At 40.8% G+C, this 24956-nt stretch overlaps 1 protein-coding gene across 2 annotated transcripts; it reads right to left on the reverse strand.

The window, feature by feature from the left end:
* Positions 1-2626: 2626 nt before the first annotated feature.
* On the reverse strand, positions 2627-21435 carry ABRACL (ABRA C-terminal like). 2 transcript variants are annotated; one of them, XM_031456444.2, is made up of 7 exons: positions 21331-21435; positions 17979-18059; positions 16230-16302; positions 14295-14770; positions 13581-13763; positions 9343-9409; positions 2627-3209 (listed from the first exon to the last, which is right to left on the reverse strand). In XM_031456444.2, the coding sequence occupies exons 5-7, from the start codon at positions 13665-13667 to the stop codon at positions 3025-3027; spliced, it is 339 nt and encodes a 112-aa protein (XP_031312304.1). In that variant the 5' UTR covers positions 13668-13763; positions 14295-14770; positions 16230-16302; positions 17979-18059; positions 21331-21435; the 3' UTR covers positions 2627-3024. The 2 variants fall into 2 exon arrangements, with proteins under 2 accessions (XP_031312304.1, XP_010981994.1); XM_010983692.3 differs by lacking the exon at positions 13581-13763 and having other exon boundaries at positions 21331-21429.
* Between the last annotated feature and the right edge of the window lie 3521 nt (positions 21436-24956).

Here is a 24956-nt window from a genome sequence, read left to right on the forward strand (position 1 = left end):
AAAGGAGTGCTTGGATTTTCTCTGATGGCAACTTGAGGAAATTTGAGGCTGCAAAAGTAGTAACTTTAATTTTTTGATTAACAGTCATTTAGTCTGAAGATGATAAACTATAATTATAGATTGCTTTATGTAATCCCAACATACAAAACAGCACTGTCATGGATCTTACAAATTAAAGTTACTTCATAGTTAGTGGTACTTATCAAATTATTTTGTGTAAGTTTTTTACAGTTCTTTGTAATTCACCATTATCAAGACATACACTTAGAATTGTTTCTTCTGTCTTAAGGGTTCAAAATGTCCCAACCCTTTCCAGCCTCAGCTTTCAACACTCCTCTTTCCCTCCTTACCTTAAGTCACTTGCCTCTTTCTACCTTTGTGGGCAGCAACAACTCCACCAGTAAAGTCCTTCCAGATCATTCTCTTGCTTTAAGACAAACTTCACTTCATCCCAGTTCACCCTGGAACAATTCATCATTTTTGCACCTGTATCCCTGTATCGTTTACCCAAAGCTTTTTCTACATTTAATACAGATTGTGCAAATTATTTGCTTCTCTGAGAATAATAATAACCCCTAACGTCTAGCACAGTGACTTGAACAAAGTAGATGCTATACATTTCTGTTGCATGAATGAAGAAATGTCGGTGTACAATTGTTTATGATTTCTGATTCCCATCCATCGATAGCCAGTGGCACTCATTACTGAGATGATTAACTGGAATGCAGTTATAGCCAAGAAAGATTTATTTTCCTGTGAATCTCGCTCAAAAGAAATCAAATTTATGATTTTGAATTTTAAGACCATGATCCAAATAAAAAAGAACTATCCATATATGAAGTTGTTACAAAGGAACTGACCATTTCAAATCTAAAGGAAAATGTATAAAACTGTATCATGGATGTCAGTGGTAGGTAGGAATGCTGTTCTATTAATTTTCTCAAAATAACTAAATAATCCCATGAATATATATTTTCTGGAAGATATTTCTCAAATTCTAAATCATTACAGGTTTGAAACTTTGAAACTTCATTTGATACTCACCAAGACACTAAACAAAGTGCCAAATTGATTAATTATTTCAACTTCTTAAGATTTTAAGGAAGTCTTTGACTGTGAGGTCTGCCTCCTCTCAAAAAATTCCATCAGACCTATGAGTTTTCCAGATTGCTTTCCTCTAAAAACTGCTTCAATTTCTCAGCCCAATATTTACAAAACCTGTCAATTGTATGCCTTTTGTTTTTCTAAATGCCTAATAATTAAAAATTCAACTTAAAGATAATAAAAGGCAGAATTATGATTGTATATACATTTCAAAATTGAGATGAAAATCCATCTTGAACTGTAATTCTCAGGTCCTATGACCTCCTGAACCATCACCTGAGTCCTAGAATCAAATCCCCACCTGCTTACTACACATTTCCAGTCCAAATACTGTAAGTTCACCATGTCCAATGTAACTCTCTCTAAAACTAGCTCTCCTGCCCCACTCAATTTCCCTGTCACTGCTAACACATTATTTTCTCAGTTACTGAGGTCAGGTAAATAGTGGCTTTTGACCGTGTCTTCTCATTTATCCTTTGTTTTCTGCTACAAACAGAAACTTGGGCAAGCTCTAAACTTTTCTGTGCCCCTCTTACCTCATCTATAAAATGGGAGATCATATTTATACCTACTTCATTGTTATATGAGAATTAGCATAATAAATGCTTGATAAATGTCAGCAATGATTATCAAGTGCCTGTGAATTCTGTTGTTAATCTAGTTTGAACGGGGTCCTGTCACAATAGAAAAGGTACAGATAGACAGTTTCAGTTTCCTTTAAAATGGGCTTGGAGTCCATCCTTCCTCTGCCTGTCCATTATCACCATCCCCATGATATTCTTGACCACTGTTTCAGCTGGCTTGTCTGACTACATGTACTCTCTACAATCCACCTTAGTTACCAGTGGCAGAGCTACCTTTACTGAACATCACCTTCATCATGGAACGTCCTTGCTCCAATTTTTGTTCAGACTCCTCTCCCTGGTTTCCCAGGTTCCACCTTCATTAGACAGGCTGAATCACCTCTCTCCCCAACATTCTGGTCAGCTTGACACCTTACCTTTCACAAGATCATTCTCTGCTAATTCACGTCCTTCTGCCTTACCTTGAGTCATCACCCTCACCCAATCCCTCTTTTTCCCTCTGGACTTAATCAGCTCCAATCTGGCAAATTCTGCCTCCTCTATACCTTTTCCAACCATCATATCTTTCACTGGTTTTACCTTCCTTAAGCTTCTGTATCGTTTTCAATTCTATACTACAAGCTGCAACATGTAATCATAGATAATCCTGTATTGTTTCAGGTCGGTCATTTAGAAAGTAAAGTTTTTAGGTTACCTTTTTTTTGTCATGTCCCCTCACCTAGCAGTAAGCACATCGCAGGCATCAAAATCAAATATTTTTTAATAGGGCACAATCATAACACTAACCACCCCTACTTTTTAAGTTCTATGGTTCTTAAGAGAATTTTTCTTCAAATTAAGGTAACTTTTTCTGCAGTTACCTAATCTTAATGCAAAAAATGGATTTTAAGAGGCACAAAACTCTTAAATGACAAAATAAGGTAATAAGGCAACTTGAGGAGAGTTACATGTTTTTATTACATAAAGATTATAATATTCCTTGTGGGAGCTGGTCTTTCAAGTTTGCTTCTTGATTTCACAGAATGTCAAATATCTGTAGAAACTGTCTAAGAATGATTTATGAAACAATCTCACCCCAACCAAAAAAGCCTCACTGCCTACATTTTCCAACCAGATTCCTGAGAAAAATAATGGGTTTTGTTTATTTTACAGTGTAATACATAAATTTGCTCTCAAGATATAAAAAAGGACAGACTTGTAAAATATGAGTCCCTGTTTGTTTACAAAGTTCTATAAAAATACATTAAGTATGCTCAAATGTTTGTCCTTTGACTTAACATTCCAGTTTATCAGAAACACACACACAAAAATAATAAACAAAGCTATGCAAACCACATTAATCTTGCAGCAATACAATGTCAACATCATCATGAACACCTTGCAAAAGCAGCTCTCCTGGGTACATAATAATCTTCCTTCGTTTTGCAGCTTTGAGGGTTCCTACCAATGCTTCAAAGAGGTTGGCACATTTGTCATCTTGGAAGAGGACCCCAAATTTCACACTTAGTTTTCCATCAGCATCTAATTTGAGAAAACACAACGTTAGCCAATGCAAAGTCTGTTTCTTGCTGCCATGTACAGCAGATAGACATAATCTTTAATAAACATTTTTTAACATTTTTTATTGGGTAATAGTCATTTTACAATAAACTTCTAATTATAGGTTAACCAAGATTACAATTTAACAATTTATAGTCAAAAATTCAATGCAGAGTCTTGCCAGATTCAAAAAGTGATAGAATAAAAGCAGTGTGTTGTATGTCTCCTAGCCTTATTATCATCTAGACAAAAAGTAGAAAAGAACCAATATAGTATCTCTACAGTGGACAATTCCTCTGTCTAAAGTTCAATTTTCTAATTGCTATGTAAGTTGTTGAATCAATAAAAATAATAAACACAAGAGAAACCCCAGGTCAGGAGCAGTGTTTCTCTGTGTTCTGAACATGCTCAGAACACCAGGATGGGAGTGGTAACCTTAAAAATTAAGAAATCTGTATTTACAAGGATGCCAAGAGTATCTAGTTTGAGGGCCAGTTTTAATATAGATGTTAAAAATTAAGGCAAACACTAAAAAGAAATGAGCTATTAAGCCATGAAAAGACATGGAGGAACCTTAAATACGTATTACTAAGTGAAAGAAAGCAATCTGAAAAAACTATGCACTGTATGATTCCAACTACGGGATATTCTAGAATAGGCAAAACTATGGAAAAAGAAAACTAAGAGAAAAGATCAGTGGTTTTCAGTGATTAGGATTGGGGGAAAATGAACAGGCAGAGCACAAAGAATTTTTAAAGTGATGAAGATATTCTGTATGACACTATAAAATGATGGAGACATGTCATTACACATTAGTCCAAACCCACAGGAGGTACACCACCAAGAGTGAAATGTTAATGTAAACGATGGCCTCAGGGTGATAATAATGTGTCAGTGTAGGGTCGTCAATTGTAACAAAGGCACCACTCTGGTGGGTGATGTTGACAATAGGGGAGACTGTGTAGGTGAAGAGGTAGGGGGTATATGGGAAATCTCTGTGCCTTCCTCTCAGTTTTATTGTAAATCTAAAACTGCTCTTTAAAAAATAATAGTCTTTTTTTTTTTTAAGGTAAACAAAAGGTGGATCTCTGGTTAAAAGTCAATCAACTGAAATCTCGAAGATAAGGGTAATCTAGGACACCTCCCCACTGTGGACTGACTGCTTAGATCTACCTGGCTGAACACCTGACCCCTTCCTACTGCTGCTCCAAGTTCTTCCCTCCCAAAGCTGCGCCCCTTGTCAAGAAGACGGCCATCACAGTGAGAAGGGCTCCTGAGTTCCTGCACTTCCCTGCTAGAACTTCCAAGGGGAGGCTTAGTAAACTCCTACTGTGAGAGCAGCGCTGTGCTGGGCACTAGAGGCAGAGAGAAGGAAGTACAGAATCACTTTCTAGCTATCAAAGAAATGGCTTCAGTTCCCACGAGGAAACAAGAAACTTACAATTAAAGCAACGGTACAAAGCAGTAGGTGATTGGACGTCAAGAGCAAGATGACTTCGGGCTAGAATGGTAAGGGAGGACTTCATGAAGGAGGTGGTGCCTGTTTGGGGCTTCAAAAGGAGTATCACACAAAGCTTCTTTTGAAAACCTGACAGTCCTCAGTTGAAAGCTTGCCCATCTGCTAGTTGTTTGGCCTTGGGAACTTGCTTAAGCTCCCTAAGCCTCAGTGTCCTCATCTGTAAAATGGGGATCCTCATACCTCCCACACAGTGTGGCTGGGGACCCACTTCTAAAGCACACAGCACAGTGCCCGGCACACACTGAGCACTTGATCTGTGATCATTGGTTCAACTACAGGTGAGACAAATGGGGGAATGTGCCCAGCCACAGGCACAGGTGAGACAAGTAAGTGTCCAGGGGAACAAACTAGAGAGACTAACGCACTCACCTCAAATTAACTCTGGAAGAGGAGAGGGAGGAAATAAGTTTGTAAACGAAAGCAGAGAATTTGACCACACTTGGCCTGGAAAGCAAAGATGTATATCTTCGATTTTTAAACTTCTAGCAGCAGGATCCTCTGTCTGCAGTGAGAATCTTTCACTGATTACAGGAATAATTGAAGTTGCTGGTAACCTGGCAGGTCCTTCAAGCTCTCGGAGCTATGGTTACTTCGTCCATAAAACAAGGGTAAAAACACCTCTCTCAAGGTTGTTGGCAAGATTAAAAGATAAAATAAAGGTAAAATCCTTCATAGAATGCCCAGCCTATGGTAAACTGTCAATTTAAGTTAGGTTTTTAAAAGGCACCAAAGGCTGAAACCTGGCTGGAATCTTGGAGTTCTGCCCACTCACTCCTCAATCTGACAAATGTCTAGGTGATGCCACCTTCTTTGTATCTTCTGTTGCTCCAGCCTCTCCTCTCTGTGGACCCCGCGCCTCCCTTCCTCCATTTTTCCTCGCAATACATCCTCCACACTGGTGCAGAATAAAAAATGTGGAAGAAACTTCATAAGATGCAAACTTAATTGACATTTTTCTACTTTAATCTTTCAGTGGCTCCCTATCACCTTCAAAATGAAGTGAAGTCCATGGCCTCACAGATAAGATGCTCTGTCTGCTGGCCCTTGCACTTACCACTCACATGGTCTCCTGCCAGACCCTTCTGTGCCCCTGTGATCCAGACAAAATGAGTGACTTGCTGTTACCCAAGGTGACAAGAGTCACCTGCCCTGGCAACTTTGCCCATGTGGAGCCATCTGCCCAGCATCCTAGACCCTCATTTCTAGCTAAATTCTTTTTTCTTCAAAAATGGACTTGTGTCACCTTTTCTAAGAAGTCCTCTGTGATTCCTTCAATAGGTTAATAGTTTTCTTATAAAATTGAGTATCTATCAATCAAAGCACTCACCACCAACTACAGTAATAATAGCTAACATTTATTGAGTACTTGCTATGTTCCTAGAACTGTTCAATGCATTTCAGTCATTAAAACTCACTTAACCATTTTGTCAAAGATAAGACACAATTGATTGCAAGAAGTACCATTATTTTATGTTCCCATTAAACTGCCAATTCAACTATAGCATGCCATGCATTATAAAATACATCCTTATTTTAGAGATTTTAAACTGTGAAAAAACAAGTGTCTTCAATACTCACTGATATAGAGTATTATGGTTATATGAGTAAGGAAAACAAGGCACAGAAAAGTTTAGAAATATGCCCCAAGTCACACAGCAAGTATGTGGAGGAGCTGGGATTCACTTCCGGAGCCTGATTCCAGAGCACATGCTCTTAAACAATTTCCCAGCACATGCTTCCAGACTATGTCTTCTCACTACCTAGAGGCCCACAGGGCTAAGAGGGAATTTATTTAATTTCTCATCTTCAGCACTTGAGCACAAAGGCAGCACTCAAGAAATATTCATTGAATGGAAGAATTTAAATCTCCAGATAATCTTTATTCATTTAATTATTTTCTGCTGAATGAAAAATGAGAGACTATAAAGAACTTTATGTTAAAAGAAGCAGATGAAATTAAATTCATCAATTTCCAACTTCACCTAATACATCATATTTAGATTAGTCTTCACATGATAAACCTAAATCATAATTTAGATTAGTCAGCCTTATTCTAGACACAATGTAAATATTAACCATAACCTGTTAGTAGATAATATATCCCCATAGATGGTTTCCAACTCAGTAAGTCATCCATGACCGGAAACAGGAAGGTCAAGGAAGCCTGGTGAAGCTGCGATGTTCAAAATATTTTCATCCTTGCAGAAGTTACGATAATTACTTTGTAGTCATCTAGTTCATAAAGCTGCTCCTTCTGAAGTACAGGTTCAGTTTGCCTTAGTAGAATAACACTGTGCTAGGGATACAGAGGTTAGACTTTTAAATGCAATTGACTGACCAACAAACATGCAGGTGACATGGAGAAAGGTCTACGAGAGATGAAAATCCTACACATCTTTGGAAGGGCACCTTTAATATCTTTAACAATACAAACATAGGTACTACTCCCAAGAGTGACATGACCTCACAGAGCTCAAGGAGAAACTGAGAACACAGAAATGAGGGGAACAGATAGGGGCATCACTGAAAATAAGACTCACTAAACTTCCATCCCGTGGATATGGTGAAGTGGGTGGGAGAAGAACAGGGTTAGGAAAGACCGTTCCCTTGTGTGATCAGAGTGATGCAATGCGAGGACTCAACCAGCTGTTCCTGGCTTTGAGGATGGAGGAAGGGAGCCATGAGACGTGGAATGCAGACTGCCTCTGAAAGCTAGACAAAGGCTAGGAAACAGATTCTCTACAGCCTCCAGAAAGGCACACACCCTGCCAACACCTTGAGTTTAGCCCAGAAGACTTTTATCAGACTCTGCTCTGGTCTGAATGGCTGTGTTCTTCTAAAATTCATATGGTGACATCCTAATCCTGCAAGGTGATGATATCAGCAGGTGGGGCCTTCGGGGGGTGCTAAAGTCGTGGGGATGTAAGGATGTAAAGTCAGGAGTCAGAAGGATTAATGGCCTATAAAAGAGGCTGCAAGGTTTCATCAGTCATAAAAGAAGGACGAAACCCTGCCGTTTGTGACAACATGGATGTACCTTGAGGACATTATGCTAAGGGAAATACGTCAGAGAAAGACAAATACCATATGATTTCACTCAGATGTGGAATTTCAAAAACAAATTAAACCCCCCAAACACAAGAACAAACCAAACCAAATCAAAACAAACATGTTGATATAGGAGGGATGGAGGGCGGGGGGAGACGGGGAAGTGGATAAAGGGGACCAACTGTATGGTGATGGTGGAAACTAAATTTTTGGTGGTGAGCATGCTGAAGGTATCACATGAAACTTATACAATGTTATAAGCCAATGTAACCATAGTAATAGATGATAGATAGATAGATAGATAGATAGATAGATAGATAGATAGATAGATAGATAGATAGATAGATAAAAAAGGCTATAAAGAGATCCCTAGTCCTTTTTACCACATGAGGATACAAGACCCAGAAGAGAACTCTAACTTGACCATGAGACCACCCTGATCTCAGACTTCCAGTCTCCAGAACTATAGGCAATAAATTTTTGTTGTTTGTAACCCACTCAGTCTAAGGTGTTTTATTATAGCAGCAAAACAGACTAAGACAGACTCCTAACCTACATAACCATTAAGATATTAAACGTGTTGTTTTATGTCCCAAAGCCTGTAGCAATGTTACATACGCAATAGAAAACTAACACGGAGCATTTGATACTAATGGTTTAATTGAATTTTCAAAGTATCTCATTATTTCAAATGATTTGTGATTCATAAGTAGACAGAGCTATAAGAAGAATCAAGCTATAATGACAACTCTTACAAGGTACTTTTTAAAGTTGTTTTTCACTCATATGATGTAATTTTAAAACTTTGGGTTCTATTACTCCTAGTTGTTGCTGAATATGTCTATTACTTTTACAGTTTTCAAAATGCTCCCCAAACTCTTGCAGGGCTGACCTGAAATGTACCGAATACCTACAGCTACAAGCATAATAGTTCCTTTCGTTACACCTTAGGAGAAGGACACTAATACTACCAATTTCACGTGTCACCAATTTTATGGTAGCTGCTTATATGCTGCTGAGGGAAAAGCTGACTTTAAAAGAAACCTAGCTGAAGGATAAGTTCTTTTAGTTTTACGTACATAAATACCTGATTAGACAAAACTCAAGAATTTGGAGAAAATGAAGATAATTTATTACAATTTTAACCTGAGTCCCTAGTCATTAGGAAATCTGCAAAATGGTGGCAGGGTAAAGCAGAAAAAATGAATTTTAATAGCGTGACAAATAGAAATTTGAACAGGATTTCAATGCAGCCAGATTAAAGAAGCATAGCGATTTTCTTTCCATTCAAAGGATAATGAAAATCTCCACCATTCTTTGCATCAGAATCACAATGCCCCAAGGGCTCTTCCTGACTGAGGGCGGCTCTGTGTCTCTAGAAATCACTTCCCGACTGAGGGCAGTTATCGCCTGGGGCTGATGGCAGAGCTGCCACAACTGGATTCTGAAGCCCCAGACGACCCCTCATAGGCTTTTACCAAAACAGTCAGTCCTACCTGCCCCAAGGCAAACTCAGAAGAAATACTGTATCTGTGTTATAATACTTACTCTTTGAACCTAGACGATGAATTTCCTCCACTAAGAGGTTAACCTCGTGATCCACATTCATTGCTGCCTGGGGGAGAAAAAAATAAATCTGGATTATTACAGTCTCTACATTCCATTAAGCACATCTTGCCAAATCCAAGGGCCCTTTCTTTTTTTCATGTGGTATTTGTCACTATTAATTTACCAAGTCCCTCTTCCTAAAATACTTGCGTGATGTACCTGGCTCAAGAGTACTTCCATTTTTTCCCCTGTCTTTATAACTGCCCCTCAGGGTGACCCCACCCTTACGCTACACAGACAATTGGGAAGAATAAAGCCATTCTCCTTGCACCACTGTTAACTCTAAGCCCATGCTCTGCTAAGTGCCAAAAATACAAAGGTAGGTGACACAGGACCTGCCCTCAGGGAACTCACCTTCCAGAAGCAGAGAAAGGCCTGGAATGAGCAACAATGTGACAAACACTCTTTGAGTGTGGGTCCAAGGCAGTAAGGGAGCAAGAAGGAGGAAGCCACTGAAGGTTTCATGGAGGTCACTGAGGAGGAGTGGCAGGTAGACAGTTGGGGAAGGATGTTCCAGGCACAGGGGAGAGCATTTACAAAAGCACAGAAACCAAAACTGAAACCGAAACCAAAACCAAAAAAACCGCAGCACACTTTGGGCAAACCCTAAGCCAGGAGCTGGAGGTACCAAGATAAACCAACACAATCCCCTGGCTCTGGGAACCTGCAGTCTAGTGAGGAAGGCGGATCCACTAGGCAATTTTAAAACCATCGGGTCAGTGCCATGACGACTTCCGGGTCACACGCAGGGGCATCGTGTCTTTCCCCAGCAGCACCCCTTCAACCTGACTGCAATGGAGGGCTTGTGGTGAAGACTGTTCATCTTTGGATAAGGAGGAGTCCAGGACTGACAGGAGCTGTGAGACTTCCCTTGGCTGACTGGTCTTCCATGGGCTGGGTTCTGCCCACCATTCCAGCCACCTCAAATCTACCCCCTTGAATTCCAGGTGGCAGCTACCTGGGGCTTCTTTTTTTTCCTCAGATGCCCCTCACTCACCTCCAGCCTTTACACATACTCTTTCTTCTTCAACCTGGGCTCCAGCTAGTCCTCTTTCTTGGGACTAACTTCCACACATCCAGTCCCAGCTGAGACATCACCTCCTCCAGGAAGCCTTCCCTGAAACCTTGATGTAGGAGAGCACCCCCATGTGTGTTACCACAGCATCGTGCACCCTCTTCATTTCACTTGATCGTAATGACCAGTTTCTCAGCTTTAACCACTAGACAGTGAACTCCTCTAGTGTTATGCTCGCTGCTGAATCATATCTGGCACCAAGAGCTGGAATTCAATAAATAATTGGTTTGCAGACTGAAAAATGAGCAGAGGCATGAGAGGAGATGGACCCACACCTGTGGGAGTTGTTACCATGGAGCTGCTGTTTTCAGTGAGGAACAGAGAGGCACTCTGGGAGGGAGGAATTGCACTCAGAGACAGAACAGGGAAGGTAAAGGGGCCTGGCAAACACACAGAAAGTGGGAGGAGAGAAATACCAGCAAGAAATAGGAAAGAGCAGGTAGACGTGGAGGAGAGAACCCCAACTCTGTTGGGTCAAAGAAGTAAAGTAAAGAAAGAAGGATGTTTCCACAGGAAGACAGTAATTTACAGTGAAAACAGCCACATGAGGATCACAAAGTATGAGCAGCTGGGCAGAAGAGGCGTCAATTCAGTCAGCCTGAAATCGTAAGTTTTACAAATAAAATAAGGGACTAAAAGTGTGGAATAGTGTGAATGGTTTACTTTGGGGTGATGATTTGGAAGAAACATTCAGACAGATTGTAACTAATTCTTGGTAGCTTTAAAAAAGAAGAATTACATCTGTGTTTAAATGATATTGATTGGGACCTCAGATTTCTATCAATTAATGATTAAAAGCAGCATCTGCTACACTTTTGGGTAAATCTCATAATTTAAGAAGATTCTTAGGTTAATGCATCTACATCAAATCCAATAACAAGAATTATAGTATCCAAATGTAGGAACCTTATATTGATGAAATTATATTTATAAAATTATACTTAATTCAAGACAGTTAAAGAGAGGCACTAAAAAGCTAAAATACACCCAGAGGACACACTCAAAGACACAGCATGAGAATAATGGTAAAAAACAAACAAAACAAAAAACAAAAAAACCTGTGAATGTCAGTGCGGTGGACAGCTGTCATATTTCCCTGCTCAGGACCCATTCTGCCTTCTGGCACCAGAAGTCTAACTCTTGTTTGAATAGAGCCTTTTCTTCCCTGCTTTAAACCCATGTATCTTGGATAGAGTCTCACCCTGGATTCCAGGAGTGGTTCAAAGTCAGGATAATTGGTTTGAGGCATACGCTAGGTGACCCAATCCTGAACAATGGGTTCAGCCCAGGAATTCTGCCAGGACTACAAGTAAAACAACATTGTCCTACCGGGTTGTAAGTTTATGGCCCCTATGTAAATGCTACCACGTGAAAAAAGCCTGCCAGGAATAAAGCTAACACAAATAAAAATCCACCCACATAACAATGATTAAGCCTGTAGATGACCTTGGACTTTCCAGTTACAGGAGCCAATCAATCTTTCCTGGTTTTGCTTGTGCTGGTTTGATAAAGTTCCTGTCACTTGCATTCTAAAGAATCTTGACTTTTAAAGTTACCCTAGAGAACACCTGCTATTTTTTTTTTTAATTAACGCTCCTTTTATGTACTTACATGACTAGTCTTGTTTTGTGTTGCAGATAGGATGGATAAATGGAACAGAAAGGCAGATTTAGAAGTCATATGAGAAAAAAAATTCTCTAACAATTAAAACAGCCTAACAATGAATAAAGTTTGCAGAAATAGTATGGATTTGTGAGGGTTGATGAAGAAATTAGCCCACACTGGAAATCAAAAGAGAAAGGAAAATGTTCAAGGGGATTACAGTCCTTTCTAGTTCTCAGATTCTTTGATTTCCTCCCACTCTGAACATTTGTCTCTTTCACATCGTTCTCCATGCCTTCCACCCACCACCCGCCACACACACCAGACCCAGTTCTCCTTTAATAATGAGACTCCAAGAGGAAACCCCACTATTATGCAGTATGAATACCTACATCATATTAAGCAGATGTGTGTTCATCCAATTTTAAGGGGAGGCAATCAGAACTTCTTTGTCATTAATTACACCTGAGACTCCTTACCTGTGTTAATTCATGTAAACCTAAGGACCTTGCCAAGTATTATCTACCCCCATTTTCCAGATGATGAAACTGACTCAGAGGAGCTTCCTACAGCTAAATGCTGTCTCTACTGCATCACTCTGCTTCTCCCTCTCTTTTTCTATGCTGGGTATCATGCAAACTGCACTAAATATAACAGTAAGTTGTATTTGTGTGAAACATTGCATGCTGAGTACTTACAAAGGCAGAACTCTTACAAAGCAAGAAAGGCTCCCTGCACAGACCCTTCCAAGTAGGAAATTAACAGGCTTAGAAACTATTGCTCGCATACATAATTTGGCATGGTTTCTTTCTTTATTTAATGAGGACAAAGGAGTATAAACTACTCATTGTTGCACAATCCTTGGGAGGCCCATGACATTTTATAAGGACAGAAGCCTGAGACGGGTGTTAGGCAGCAAGATCAAGAACAATGAGGTGAGCCCACGGGCAGAGCAAGTCTAAGGGAAAGAGCCCCTCAATGGGAGGCTCGGGGGAAGGCGATGGCAGATGCTAGTCGAGCCCTCTAATTGTGACAGAATCCAGTTAGGCATTGTGCGTGGGAATCACAAAGGAAGTGGAATGTGGGAGGATTGGGCCATATGCTGAAATGCTCCACCATCAATATGCACATAAGAATATATTTAAGGACCCTCTTAATAGCTTTTGTTTCTCTGGTTGGTTGGTTTGGGTTGTTTGTTTTAAGTTTGGAGGCAATACCTGGAGATTTTCTAACGTGAAGGAATAAGCCTACTGGAGTGGGACCATCTGGGGATCAGGAGCCACCTCTCCATACAAGGGCCGGCCACTGTTTTCCAGCCCTCTTTTGCAAATCCCCGACCAGCAGCAGATGCAGGTCAGAGGATGACTGGGTTCCTTCCTGCCTCCTCGCTGGCGCGCACACACTCCATATTTGGTCATCCCTGCGCCAAGTTTGGTAGGTGGCCCGGAAGGGGTCCCAAGACCCAGTGCCCAGCAGGCCACCACATGGTCACCACCCGTACCAGTGCAGAGTTGGGGAGCGCGGGGTTCGGCCCCTTCTCCGGGGCGTACGGCGGGCGCCGGGGCGGCCTCCCCGGGAAGGGCGGCATCCCGGAAGCCTTTGTCTCCGCAAGTCCGTTGCCAGCGCTGCCGGCTCGCGCTCCCCGGTGGTCGATGCGCCCCGGCGCGCCCCAAAAGGAAGCGCCCTAACAGGGAGACGAAAATGGACCTCGCCTGGGGCTCCCCAAGTCGCTAGTGTCCCCTCACTACCACCCACCCCGCACATATAACCGGGGGCGTAGAGATCTGCACCCGCCTCTGGCGCTGCATAGTCCGCTGCCCTGAAGACACGGGGGAGCCTATCCCCTCACCCCTAGCCCGTCCCCTACCAGCCTTGCGGAACTGGCTCCCCAAGTGCAAAGCGGACACATCGCTCTGTGGTAAAGAAAAAAAAAAAAATCTTTACCGCGCAGCTCGCTGCCCTGTCCGCCCCCGCCGGCAAAAGGTCACGTGACCCCAGTGCGGAAGTCTGATGGAGAGGTGGGGTGCGGGGGTGCGCCCACCCGGTTCCCCGCTCCAGCTCAACCCGGTCCTAGTTATAACCTCTAAGTGCCTTAGCGGGCTCCGCGTCCCGGCTCTCCACCCGCCGCCCACCATTCCCCCAGCTGCTTGGCTTCCACCCGCTACCCACGTCCATCCTTTATACCTGGCCACATCTTCCCAGGGCAATCACTCACCTCTCCGGCTTCTTTTCTTTTCCGAGGAAAAACTAGGGCAGCGTCGATCCGGACTGGTTATCTTCTTCAATGCACTGGGGAGGAAGAGGCTGAGGAAGGAAGTGACTGAGGCAAAGAGAAAGGCTGGTGTGCAGGAGGAGGAAGGGGCGGGAGGGGGGAGCAGTGAGAGTTTAAGCGCTCAGGAATGGGGCCGCCCACACTCCAGGGACAAGCCTATGAGGAGGAAACTCAGGAGAGGAGACGCCCGAGAAGGGGGCCGACTCCAGACAGGTGGCGGAGCGCTGGAGGCTTCTAGGAAAACGCACCCAGGGCTTTGATTACCACCACCTTTCCTCCGCGCCACTAGGAGCCTAGGATCCCGTCCCCCGCATCTGATCCTGGACGTTGACTTCCTGCCAGGGACTCCTAACGTCAGAAATAAGGCGCCCCCAACCTGCTAAATGCTGAGGTCTCTTAGGAGGAACGTGACGTTGATTCTGTAAAAGAGAAGCAGGGGCGCTCAGAAAACTACAGACTTGACAGCAGGATGGTCTGATTGGCAAAAGAAAATGCATTTTTGAAAACCGATTTGTCCTACTGCAAAGAAACTTTATTTGGACAAATTTAATTCTTGACAGTGGGTCAATATCGATTTCTTCCCCTCGTCATTCATTACTCCGTACATTTAACCGCATAATTCAATCATTTCATTCATACATCCTTTATTTCAGTCACTGTTGTTTTAATCTGTGTGTGTGAGTGTGCGCGCGCTCGCGCGCGCATGTGATATGCTTACTGTACCTGCAGTCCCATCAAAAAGGAAACAGAGGCCCTGCTGAAAGAACTGACCCAAATTATTCCTAGGACAAAGGTCTTACAAATAACTGCCCCAGAAGTCCCCACCCCCACCCCGGAGCTGATTGGATTAAGAGTAGTCATGTGACCCAAGAGACAGAGTCCATAAACTGGCCATCACCCTAGGAGGTGACCTGGTACAAATAGTCCTCACCAAACTGGGACTCAGGTCATTAGGTGAGCCAATCAGATTCTCCCTTGGAAATTGAAAGGGGAGAATACAGAGAATGAGCCACGGGATAGAAAGGCTGAAGCTGACAGGGCTTGAGGCAACAGTAGGGAAAGTGGGACTCCACAGAGCAAAGCACTGGAGTAAGGAAACACCAAGGATGAAGTAGAAAGTGGGTGGGGGCGAAGTGGTAGAAGTGACACGAAGGGAAGCTGAGACCCAGTGATACATTAAGCGCAACAAAGGCTTGCTCCCCTAGAAGATACGAGTCTCCAGGTGACTAGGTCTGCACTGGATCCAGCTACTTCCCAAACAGTGGTTTAGTTGTTACCCTTTCACAGTAAACACCTATCACTTTGGGTATGACTTTAAATGAATCTCTGTTCCCTAGCACCAAAAGATTACTCTTCAACAAAGATCTGATTCGTCAAGCTTTCTCATGAAGCTTAAGGTTATTCCAAGGTCCTTCTGAGGTCTTTTTCTCACTAAAAGAAAGCTAAGAGGTAATATTTTATATCTTTCAAAGGCTACATAATGCAAAAATTATAATTCAAGAAAACGATCATATTTAGCAATTCTCTAAGCAGGATGTGGCTACTTTGGCTTGCAGCAGTGATCACAATTTTTCATTCAGATGGTATCTAATGAAATGAATAATCAATCTGTAGTGTGCCACTTCTTTATAACTAACTAGTGTTTCATAGTACTCTGCCAATGGGCAGAAAAGAAAAAGAAGAAAAGAAATAGATTACTTTAAGCAAGTAAAAGCCCCTGTTAATATAAAAATGGACTCACTCTAAAAATACTTCATTTATACACATGCTGCACTAAGCATAACATAAACTTCATGTTAATCTATAAGGAATTATAATTCAAGAATGTTGTTTTGGATGAAAGAATATCAAAATTTTGCTAAGTAATATTTTTCATACCCAATTCCTAGTCTTTCAGTTTCCATTCACTTTTGCCATCATCTTTTCCTGTTCTTTTAGGAATATTTTTAACCTAAAAAAAAAACAGAAAATAAAGTTTAGTGAACAGTTAAGAAGTATTTATTAACTATCGAGCATGCACCAGCAACAATGCACCAGTACTGGAGGGTACAAAGTTGCTTAAAGCGTGATCTTTGTCAAAAACTTTCAGTAATGTACATATAAAATTGTAAGACAATGTTTATCCATTTATTTAATTACATAGTATAGACCAGCACTATTCAATGGAAATATGATAGTGAGCCAGTTCTGTAATTTAAAATTTTCTAGGAGCCACATTAAAAAAAAGAAATATGAAATTAATTTTAATATGTTTTATTTCACCTAGTATATCTAAACTACTATCACTATGACTTATAATGAATATTTTAAAATTATTGAGATATACATTCTTTGTTTTGTACTAAATCTTCAAAGGCTATCATGTATTTTATACTTGGAGCACATTTCAGATGCTCAATAGCTTTCTGTGACTAATGACTACTGTACTGGTTGGTGTAGCTACAGATAATTCCCAAAATAAGGCATGACATACAGGCTAATACTTTTACTTAAGAAGTTACATATTCCCGGACTGAGGAGAATAATAACATATTTAAAGGTTTGTTTAAAAATATAACTGTCCGCCTTATAATGAATAGAAAAAAATCTTTATAAAGGATCTTTAGGACAGCAATTCTATCCTGAGTATATACCAACAGAAAAGGTAGATAGAGACATGTACAAAATAGTTACTGAGTATTCATGGCAGCACTATTTGTAATATTTCTAAAGTAGAGCTACTCAAATGCCCAATAACATTAGAATGGATTAATAAACTGTGACATACTCATATAATGGAAATTATCCACCAAGGAGAAGGAAAAACCAACAACTACATGGAATGATATGGCTAAATCTCACAAATGCAGTGTTGAGTGAAATGAGCCTACTATTCATTTACATGAAGGTTTAAAAGCAGGCAAAACTAGTCAGTGGTGTTAGAAGTCAGGGTAGTCATTATCCTTGTTGGGTGGAGGAGGGGAGTAGTAAATGAGATGGGGCACGAGGGGAGCCTTATTGGGTGCTGATAACATTCTGCTTCTTGATTTGTACTGGTTACACAGGTGTTTGAGTTTGCAATTTCATCAATCTGGCCATTTAAGATAAATATTTTTCTCCCCGTGGCTATGTTCTTTTTCAATAACACATTTTCTTAAAAATTAAAGAATAGAGGATCTTGACCAAACAAGGCTTATTCCAGGAATGTAAGGATTATTCAACAATGTTAGGAAATTTAATAACCCTCTATGGCCAACAGTCTCTAATTTTTATCTTATTCCTTAAAATGAGATTTATCATTTGGATCTGTATTCTAGTTCAGATTGTCATCACCTTGTGCTCATGTTAATGTTGGTGATTATAGCAATAATAATGATTATTACATATCTTGTGCACTAATTTTTGATCCATTTGTAGTACTGTTTGAGTGCTCTGAGTGATATAAAGAAGTAAAAGTAAAATCTGTGCCCTCAGTGAAAAAGAATATGTATGTATATATATTCACATACATATAGAATATTCATATATATAACTGAATCACTACACTGTACACCAGAAGCTAACACAACATTGTAAATCAACTATGCCTCAATTAAAAAAAAAATCTGTTCCCTGAAGAAATAATGGTTCCTTTACCACCAGACTCACCTGGCTTCAGTTCATCCTACAATATACTGCTAGTACTATAATTGGAATGGCAGATGTCTGTTTTGCTCACCAAGACAGTACCTGGCAGAAACAGATAAATAAAAACATTTTCAATGGGAAAAAGGAATTATATACCATGAGCAACTGAGATTTATTCAAGGATTGCAAAATTGGTTCAGCAAATAGAAATTAATCAATGTAATACACTATAAAAAATAGAATAAAGGGGAAAATCCATATGATCATCTTAGAAAAAGCATTTGACAAAATCCAATACCCTGTCATGATTAAAAACACTAAAAAATTAGGAATAGAAGGGAATTCCCCCAACCTGACAACAAGCACATACAAAAACTCACAGCTAACATCGCACCCAATGATGAAAGACTGAAAACATTTCCCCTAAGATCAGGAACAAGACAAGGATGTCTGCTAAGGAGACCACAAAAAAGCTAACAGAGCCAATAAGCCAGTTCAGCAAGGTTGCAGGATATAATATTAATATATAAAAATCAGTTATATTTCTATTTTTCTACGTACTAGCAATAGACAATCTGAATATGAAACTAAGAAACCAATTCTATTTGTAATAAGATCAAAAGAATAAAATACGTAGGAATAAGTTTAACTAAAGAGGTGCATGCGCTTGTACAAAATATTACTAAGAGAAAACATTTTTTAAATCCAAATAAATGGAAAGACACCCTACATTCATAGACTGGAAGGGTTAATATTTTAAAGGTGGCAGTAATCTCCTAAATGACCTATAGATTCAATGCAATCCCTATCAAAATTCTAACATCCTTTTCTGCAGAAATTGACAAATTGATCCTAAAATTCATATGGAAATGAAAGGGATCTAGAATAACCAAAACAGTCTTGGAAAAGAAAAATAAAGTTGGAGTATTCATATTCTCTGATTTCAAAGCTTACTACAAAATGACAGCAAGTGGTACTAGCATAAGAACAGATGTATAGAAAATGGAATATGATTGACAGTCCAGTAATAAACCCATTCATCTGTGGTCAGTTGAGTTTTGACAAGAGAGCCAAGGCCATTCAATGGGGAGAGAATGGTATTTTTAACAATGGTGCTGGGACACTGGATATGCACAAGGAAAAGTTAATTGGATCCCTACATCACATTATATCCAAAAAACTTAAAATGGATCAAAGACCTAAATGTAGGAGCAGAAACTATAAAACTCTCAGAAGAACACATAAGTGTAAATCTTCATGACCTTGATTAAATAACATTTTCTTAGATATGACACCAAAAGCACAAGCAACCAATAGAAAAATAGATAAACTGGGTTTTACCAAAATTAAAAATGTCTGTGGTTTAAAGGACACCATCCAGAAAGTGAAAAGTAACCCACAGAATGAAGACAGTTTCTGCAAATCATGTCTGACAAAGATCTCATGTCCAGAAAACATAAAGACTTTCACAACTCAACCATGAAAAGACTAATAATCCAATTTAAAACTGGCGACATTTCTCCAAAGGAGAAATACAAATGGCCGATAAGGACATGAAAAGAAGCTCCACATTATTTGTCACCAGGGGAATCCAAATTAAAAACACAGTAAAATACCACTTCACAACCAGTAGGATGGCTATAATTTTTAAAGACGGGAAATAAGTGTTAGTGAGGATGCAGAGAAAATACAACCCTCAGAATTAGCGGTGGGAATGCAAATGACTGGCGACAGCTTCTGTAAAAAAGAGTTTAGCAGTTCCTCAAAAAGTTATAAATACATTTTACATTCCTTGACTTAGCATTTCACTCCTAGTTCTATACCCAGGAGTTGTGCGTCCAGAGCAGGCAAATCCACAGCAAAAAGCAGATGGATTCTTGATTGCTAGAGACTAGAAAGAGGAAAGAAAAGGGCTAATGGGTATGGGGATCTTTTTTGATGATGAAAAATACTCTGGAACTAGATAGTCATGAAGATCATACAATCACATGAATACAGTAAAAGCCGCTGAACTGTGCACTTTAAAATGGCAACTTTTATGGTGTGTGAATTTATATCAATTTAAAAAATTATTTAAGAAAAAAATGGAAGGACAAGACAAATAAACAATAATTAAAAACCAAAGCAGAGGACAAATAAAGATGATTTGGCTGGGGTTAAAAAAAAAGCTATTGCACAAAAGGGTTGATATGACTGCTCGGGAAGGTGCCTCATTTTCTCACTGTTCATTCATTCATTCAACAAATATTTACTGAAAACCATTATGTGCTGAGACTTATATGTCTCTTTCTCAGAAAGTGATCAAAGAGAACAAACTTCCCACGTGAAGAACCTTTGTCAACTGAAGACAGGGCTCTTCTAAACTTGCTTATTAGACAATATGCAGCACCATTATTTCTAGAACTTACATTAAGATTTTTCTTATTTTACTTTTTTCTGTTTCTCCCTCCTCCTTCTTTCTTTCTTTCTTTTCCTCTTCTCTAACATCCAAATTAGAAACAATGGAGTTTAACAAAGCTCAGGTATTATGTCAGTCACTCATTTGAAGTGATTTCTTCCCTCTTTCCCTTCTCCTCCGGGTCCTTCTCTTCCCCCTCGCCTCTTCACTGCAAAGGTTCTAGTCTCTACCCCAACATAACTTCAGGTTGCATATGGCTTTGAGAGTCCATGGCACATTCTCTAGCACCAACCCTACTTGTTCAGCTCACCATTACCAAATAGATGCAGGTTTCAGTATCTCAGTTCCAGATTCTTGAAAAAGAAAGTCTAATTGGCCCAGTTTGGATTGATTATGACCCCCCAGGTAAGTCCGCTACGTCCAATACATAGGGCTCCTCTTTATCTACAAAAGAGGCATGGGAGAGGAATCACCCCAAAATCCGTCTACCGTAGACAACAGTACGATAAAAATAAAGCCTTGTACAGCAAGTAGCTACTAAACCCCTACAGTTATTTTCATTTACATTTAAAGTATTTGAAATGAAATAACATTAAAAATTCAGATTCTTAGTCATGTAGCCTCATTTCAAGTGCTCAATTGCCACCAGTGTTTAATGGCTACTATGTTGGATAGCACAGAACATTCCTATTTCCCTAGAAATTTCTATCGGACAGAGCTGTTACAGGTGGTTTAAGAAATCAGCAAAATTTGGAAAATTATTAAGAATCTTAATAAGATGATAACTACTATTTAGTTTTTGCAGTTCTTCCCTCATTCCCAACCCACCAACCAAAAAATTTTATAAATCACCTCTGTTCTAAGCTAGGTCCCCTACTTTTCTGACAAGAAATCTAAATTCTTACCCCAAAATGATTCATCAAAACAGTAAAATCTGTGATTGGCCAGTCAATTTAGGGCAACTGGTCACCTTACCATATGTCACTCTTCTCTTTTCTAGATTTGTTTCATTTGGTTTTCAGTTCTTCCGCTTTATTTTTCCTGGGTCTTTGTTGCAGCTCCAGTAAAAGAGAGACTACATTATCCTTTATTGAGCCTGGGCCAAATGGTCAGCATTGCCAACTGAGAGTTAAAATTTCAAGACCAGTGAACTCAGTCACGAGGGGCTAACTACTGTGTGCAAAGAGCAGCCAGGAAGGCAGCTGTGATGATCACAGTGGAGTTAGGTGTCAGGGTGGGCACTCAGAAATGTAATTTCTAGTCCAAATGTTCAAGCTGTTGTCTGTCGGTGACATGAGGCTTGGAGTGGAAGGGGTTAATGCCACAAAGCATGACAGGGGGAGTTAACCTGGCTACACATTAGAATCACCTGCCAACCAGGACCCATGAAAACCAATTAAATCATAATCTCTGGGACATCTGTGCTTTAAGATCCCAAAGTAATTCTAATGTGCAGTTGAGGTTGAGAACTGGACAAGCCTGTGAAGCCTGCTGCCAGGGAAAGCTTGGGGTAGCAGTTGCTCCAAGGAATCCCAAGGGACTTCTGCTGCTTTTCAGCTACAATAGTTCATTGATGTCTTTTTAGTCTATCCTGCAGAATACAAAGGGTCTGCTCTGGTCTCTGCCCAGGCTCCCTCGCTCGTGGTCTCGCTGGTAGGGGCAATTTCCTGAGATGAGCAGACGGTAATCTGATCCCTAGGCAAGGTAGGGACTCAGCAGCATTACCAGATTTGAGGGATGCTCAGGAAGTCTCTTCCCCCTCAAATAGCTGCTCTACCACCTTCATTTATGCCTGCAATATAGATTGCTTTAAAACAGACATTGCAAATTCAAATGACTTTAGAGACAGGCAAATAATAAAAATGACATCTGTGACCCAAATATTGCTAACTCTTACCATTTTTCAAGAGCAGATAGAAATCTGGAGATACACACACACACACACACACACACACACACACACACACACACACACACAGAGAGAGTTCTCATTTTTTTTTAGTGAGGCAATTCATTGAAATGCTTTTAATATACTGTCCAGGCAAAATGAAACTTATTTGAAGGCTGGAAAAGTCCCTTCCCCAAATGCAAATGTCCCTAGAAGTAGCAAAAGAGGATTTCCTTTTTCTCATGTCTCTGTTGGAGCATTTTTCTCTTGCTACAATCCTAATAAATTGTCTGGTTTATTCACGATTCCTAACCTCAGTCCTGCTGCTTGCTTGAGCCTTGGTTTTCTCTTTTTCTCCACAAATTTCTTCAAAGAACACTTTAAGTTTGCTGCTTCTAGACCTCACCAGCCATTATTTATTTCACTACTTATGATATGGTTTCTGCATTCACCTTTTTGCTGAAACTACTCTCTAGTCCAAGGTCAATAATGACTTTCAATTGGCAACACAATTACCTGTCCCGGTTCTCATTGTCCCACAGCTCTCCATAGCACTTGGCATTGTCACCAATCCCCTTGGTCACCATCATTACCCAGTAAGGGAGAGTAAGAGGCTGTAGGCTGCTGGAGATCAGGAAGAAGTGGGATCCTCGGAGTGGATCTGAGGGCGCAAGCAGGAGGCAGGAGAAGGGAACCACGGCCTCTTGGGAAGGAAGTGAAAATCTAAGGCTGAGTCCAAAAAAAGCACAGCTGAAGCGATTCACAGTTGGAGTTCTGATATAGAGGTTTCGGCTTCAAGAGAGAAGAAGATCCAAGGTTGTATGCCTCACATGGAAAACACTAAGTGAACATCTACACAACAGAAATGTCCTTCACCCTATCCCCTCACTCTACTCTGGACCCGATGCAAGAACAGAAACAGATCTTGCCGTGGAGTCCAGGACTGGGAACGGAGGGGAAGAATTAGAGCCAGAAGCCAGGGCCTAGGCAGAGGAAATCAGGGGTCAGACCCCCGATATGCACACCCTAAAGGTCTCAGCAGAATGTTGGTGAATACTGCCACACTGGTGGGCACCCTCCCCTGAGGAGGGGACTCTGGGAGAAGCTGGAGTCAATCTCAAATTCCTCCGCAGCTGAAGGAGAGGAGTGAGACCACCAGAAAACACTCACGTGTGTGCACAGAAAGGCTGGGAAGGGACAGATCAGCTCACAAGCTCAGAGCCTTCCCTGTATCAAGGAGCTACCTTGAGACTTGTCCCAGTGCCATTTCTTTCTTCTCTAACTCCTTTTCCTGTCCTGAGGCCCTAAATAAAGCAAGTCCTCCCAGCTTGAAACTTCTCACTTTCCCTCTGGTCTGTTCTGCATGGAGTTCTCGGATTCTTGAGCCTAACCCAGGGTCCCTGGGTCAGAATCTCTAAGGCAGGGAGCTTGTTAGAAATGCAGGATCACAGACTCTCTGAAACAGAGTTGGCATTACATGCAAGTCTGAGATATCCTGCTCTGGGCCATCCTTCACCTTACTGTCAAGTTCATTTTCTGGGAGTACAGCTTTAATCATGTTACACCTGTTAAAGAAGCAACAGACCCAAAATGGGGTCACTTGTGCTAAGCCCCACATCAGCAAATGAAGACTTAGTACTTCATCTAATGGCAGTTAACAACCTCTCCCAGGAATGTAGTCTTAAACGGTCAGTCTGGTAATTTCTGATCAGCACCAATGAGATAATCTGCCACCAAGCCTCCTTCCATCCCCTGTAGGTAGGTTACCTAAACCTGAAGCGATCCCCCGTTCTGCCTGTAAAAGCCTTCCATTTCCTTCAGCTCCATGAGCTCCTTTCTGCTCGCTAGCTGGGATGCTGCCTGGTTGATGAACCATTCAATAAAGCCAGTTAGAGCTTTAAAATTTACTCTGCTGAATTTTGCTTTTTAACACATGCCTGCTCAAAATCTTCAGGGTTTCCTCATGGTCTATTAAATCAAGTATATATATTTTTTACCATGCCTATTAAAACCTTCTACAACTTGGCCCATACTACTTTTCAGATTCCCAACCACCCAAAACCATGTGTGGAAACCATGAGTCAGTCAAAATTGAACTCCATCCTGTTCCTGCATCTGGTCCAGAGTATGGGGATGAGGTAGAGATTAGTTTTGTTGTAGAAATGTTCAGTTAGCACTTTCTGGGTGCTCGGCATACAACCTGTACCTACTTCTCTCTCAGGCCTGAAACTACCAAATCCCCACTTTCTTGCCTTTGCTCAGATTTTTTTTCCCTCTGCCTGCTGAGTCCTCCTTTCGCATCACAGCTCTGCCTACTGAAATCCAAGGCCGAAGCTGAATGCCGGCTCTTTCACCAAGCTCTGTGTGTTCCCTACAAGGCAGAGGCAAGCCAGTCACCTAGTGTGTCTCCAGTCCTGTCTGTATATGTCCTTAGGAAAGGCACTAACTTTTACAAGTCTCAATTTTCTGATCTAAAAATTAGCGATGCTAAAACCTACTTGCAGGGTTGTTGTAATGATTAAACAAAACTGTCTCTTTTTGAAGCATCCGTCCTCATTGCAAAAACATTGGAGGGGAAATGAACTAATATAGGAACCGTGACCACCCCTGCATCTCTTCCATCATTCCATTCCCCTCTGCCCCAGTGTGTCATATCCCTCTCCTGGGAGTCAGTCCTCCAGCACTTTGGACATCTTCTGGGACAGTTATATCT

Source organism: Camelus dromedarius, chromosome 6, assembly GCF_036321535.1.
Source record: "Camelus dromedarius isolate mCamDro1 chromosome 6, mCamDro1.pat, whole genome shotgun sequence".
Taxonomy (NCBI): Eukaryota; Metazoa; Chordata; class Mammalia; order Artiodactyla; family Camelidae; genus Camelus; species Camelus dromedarius.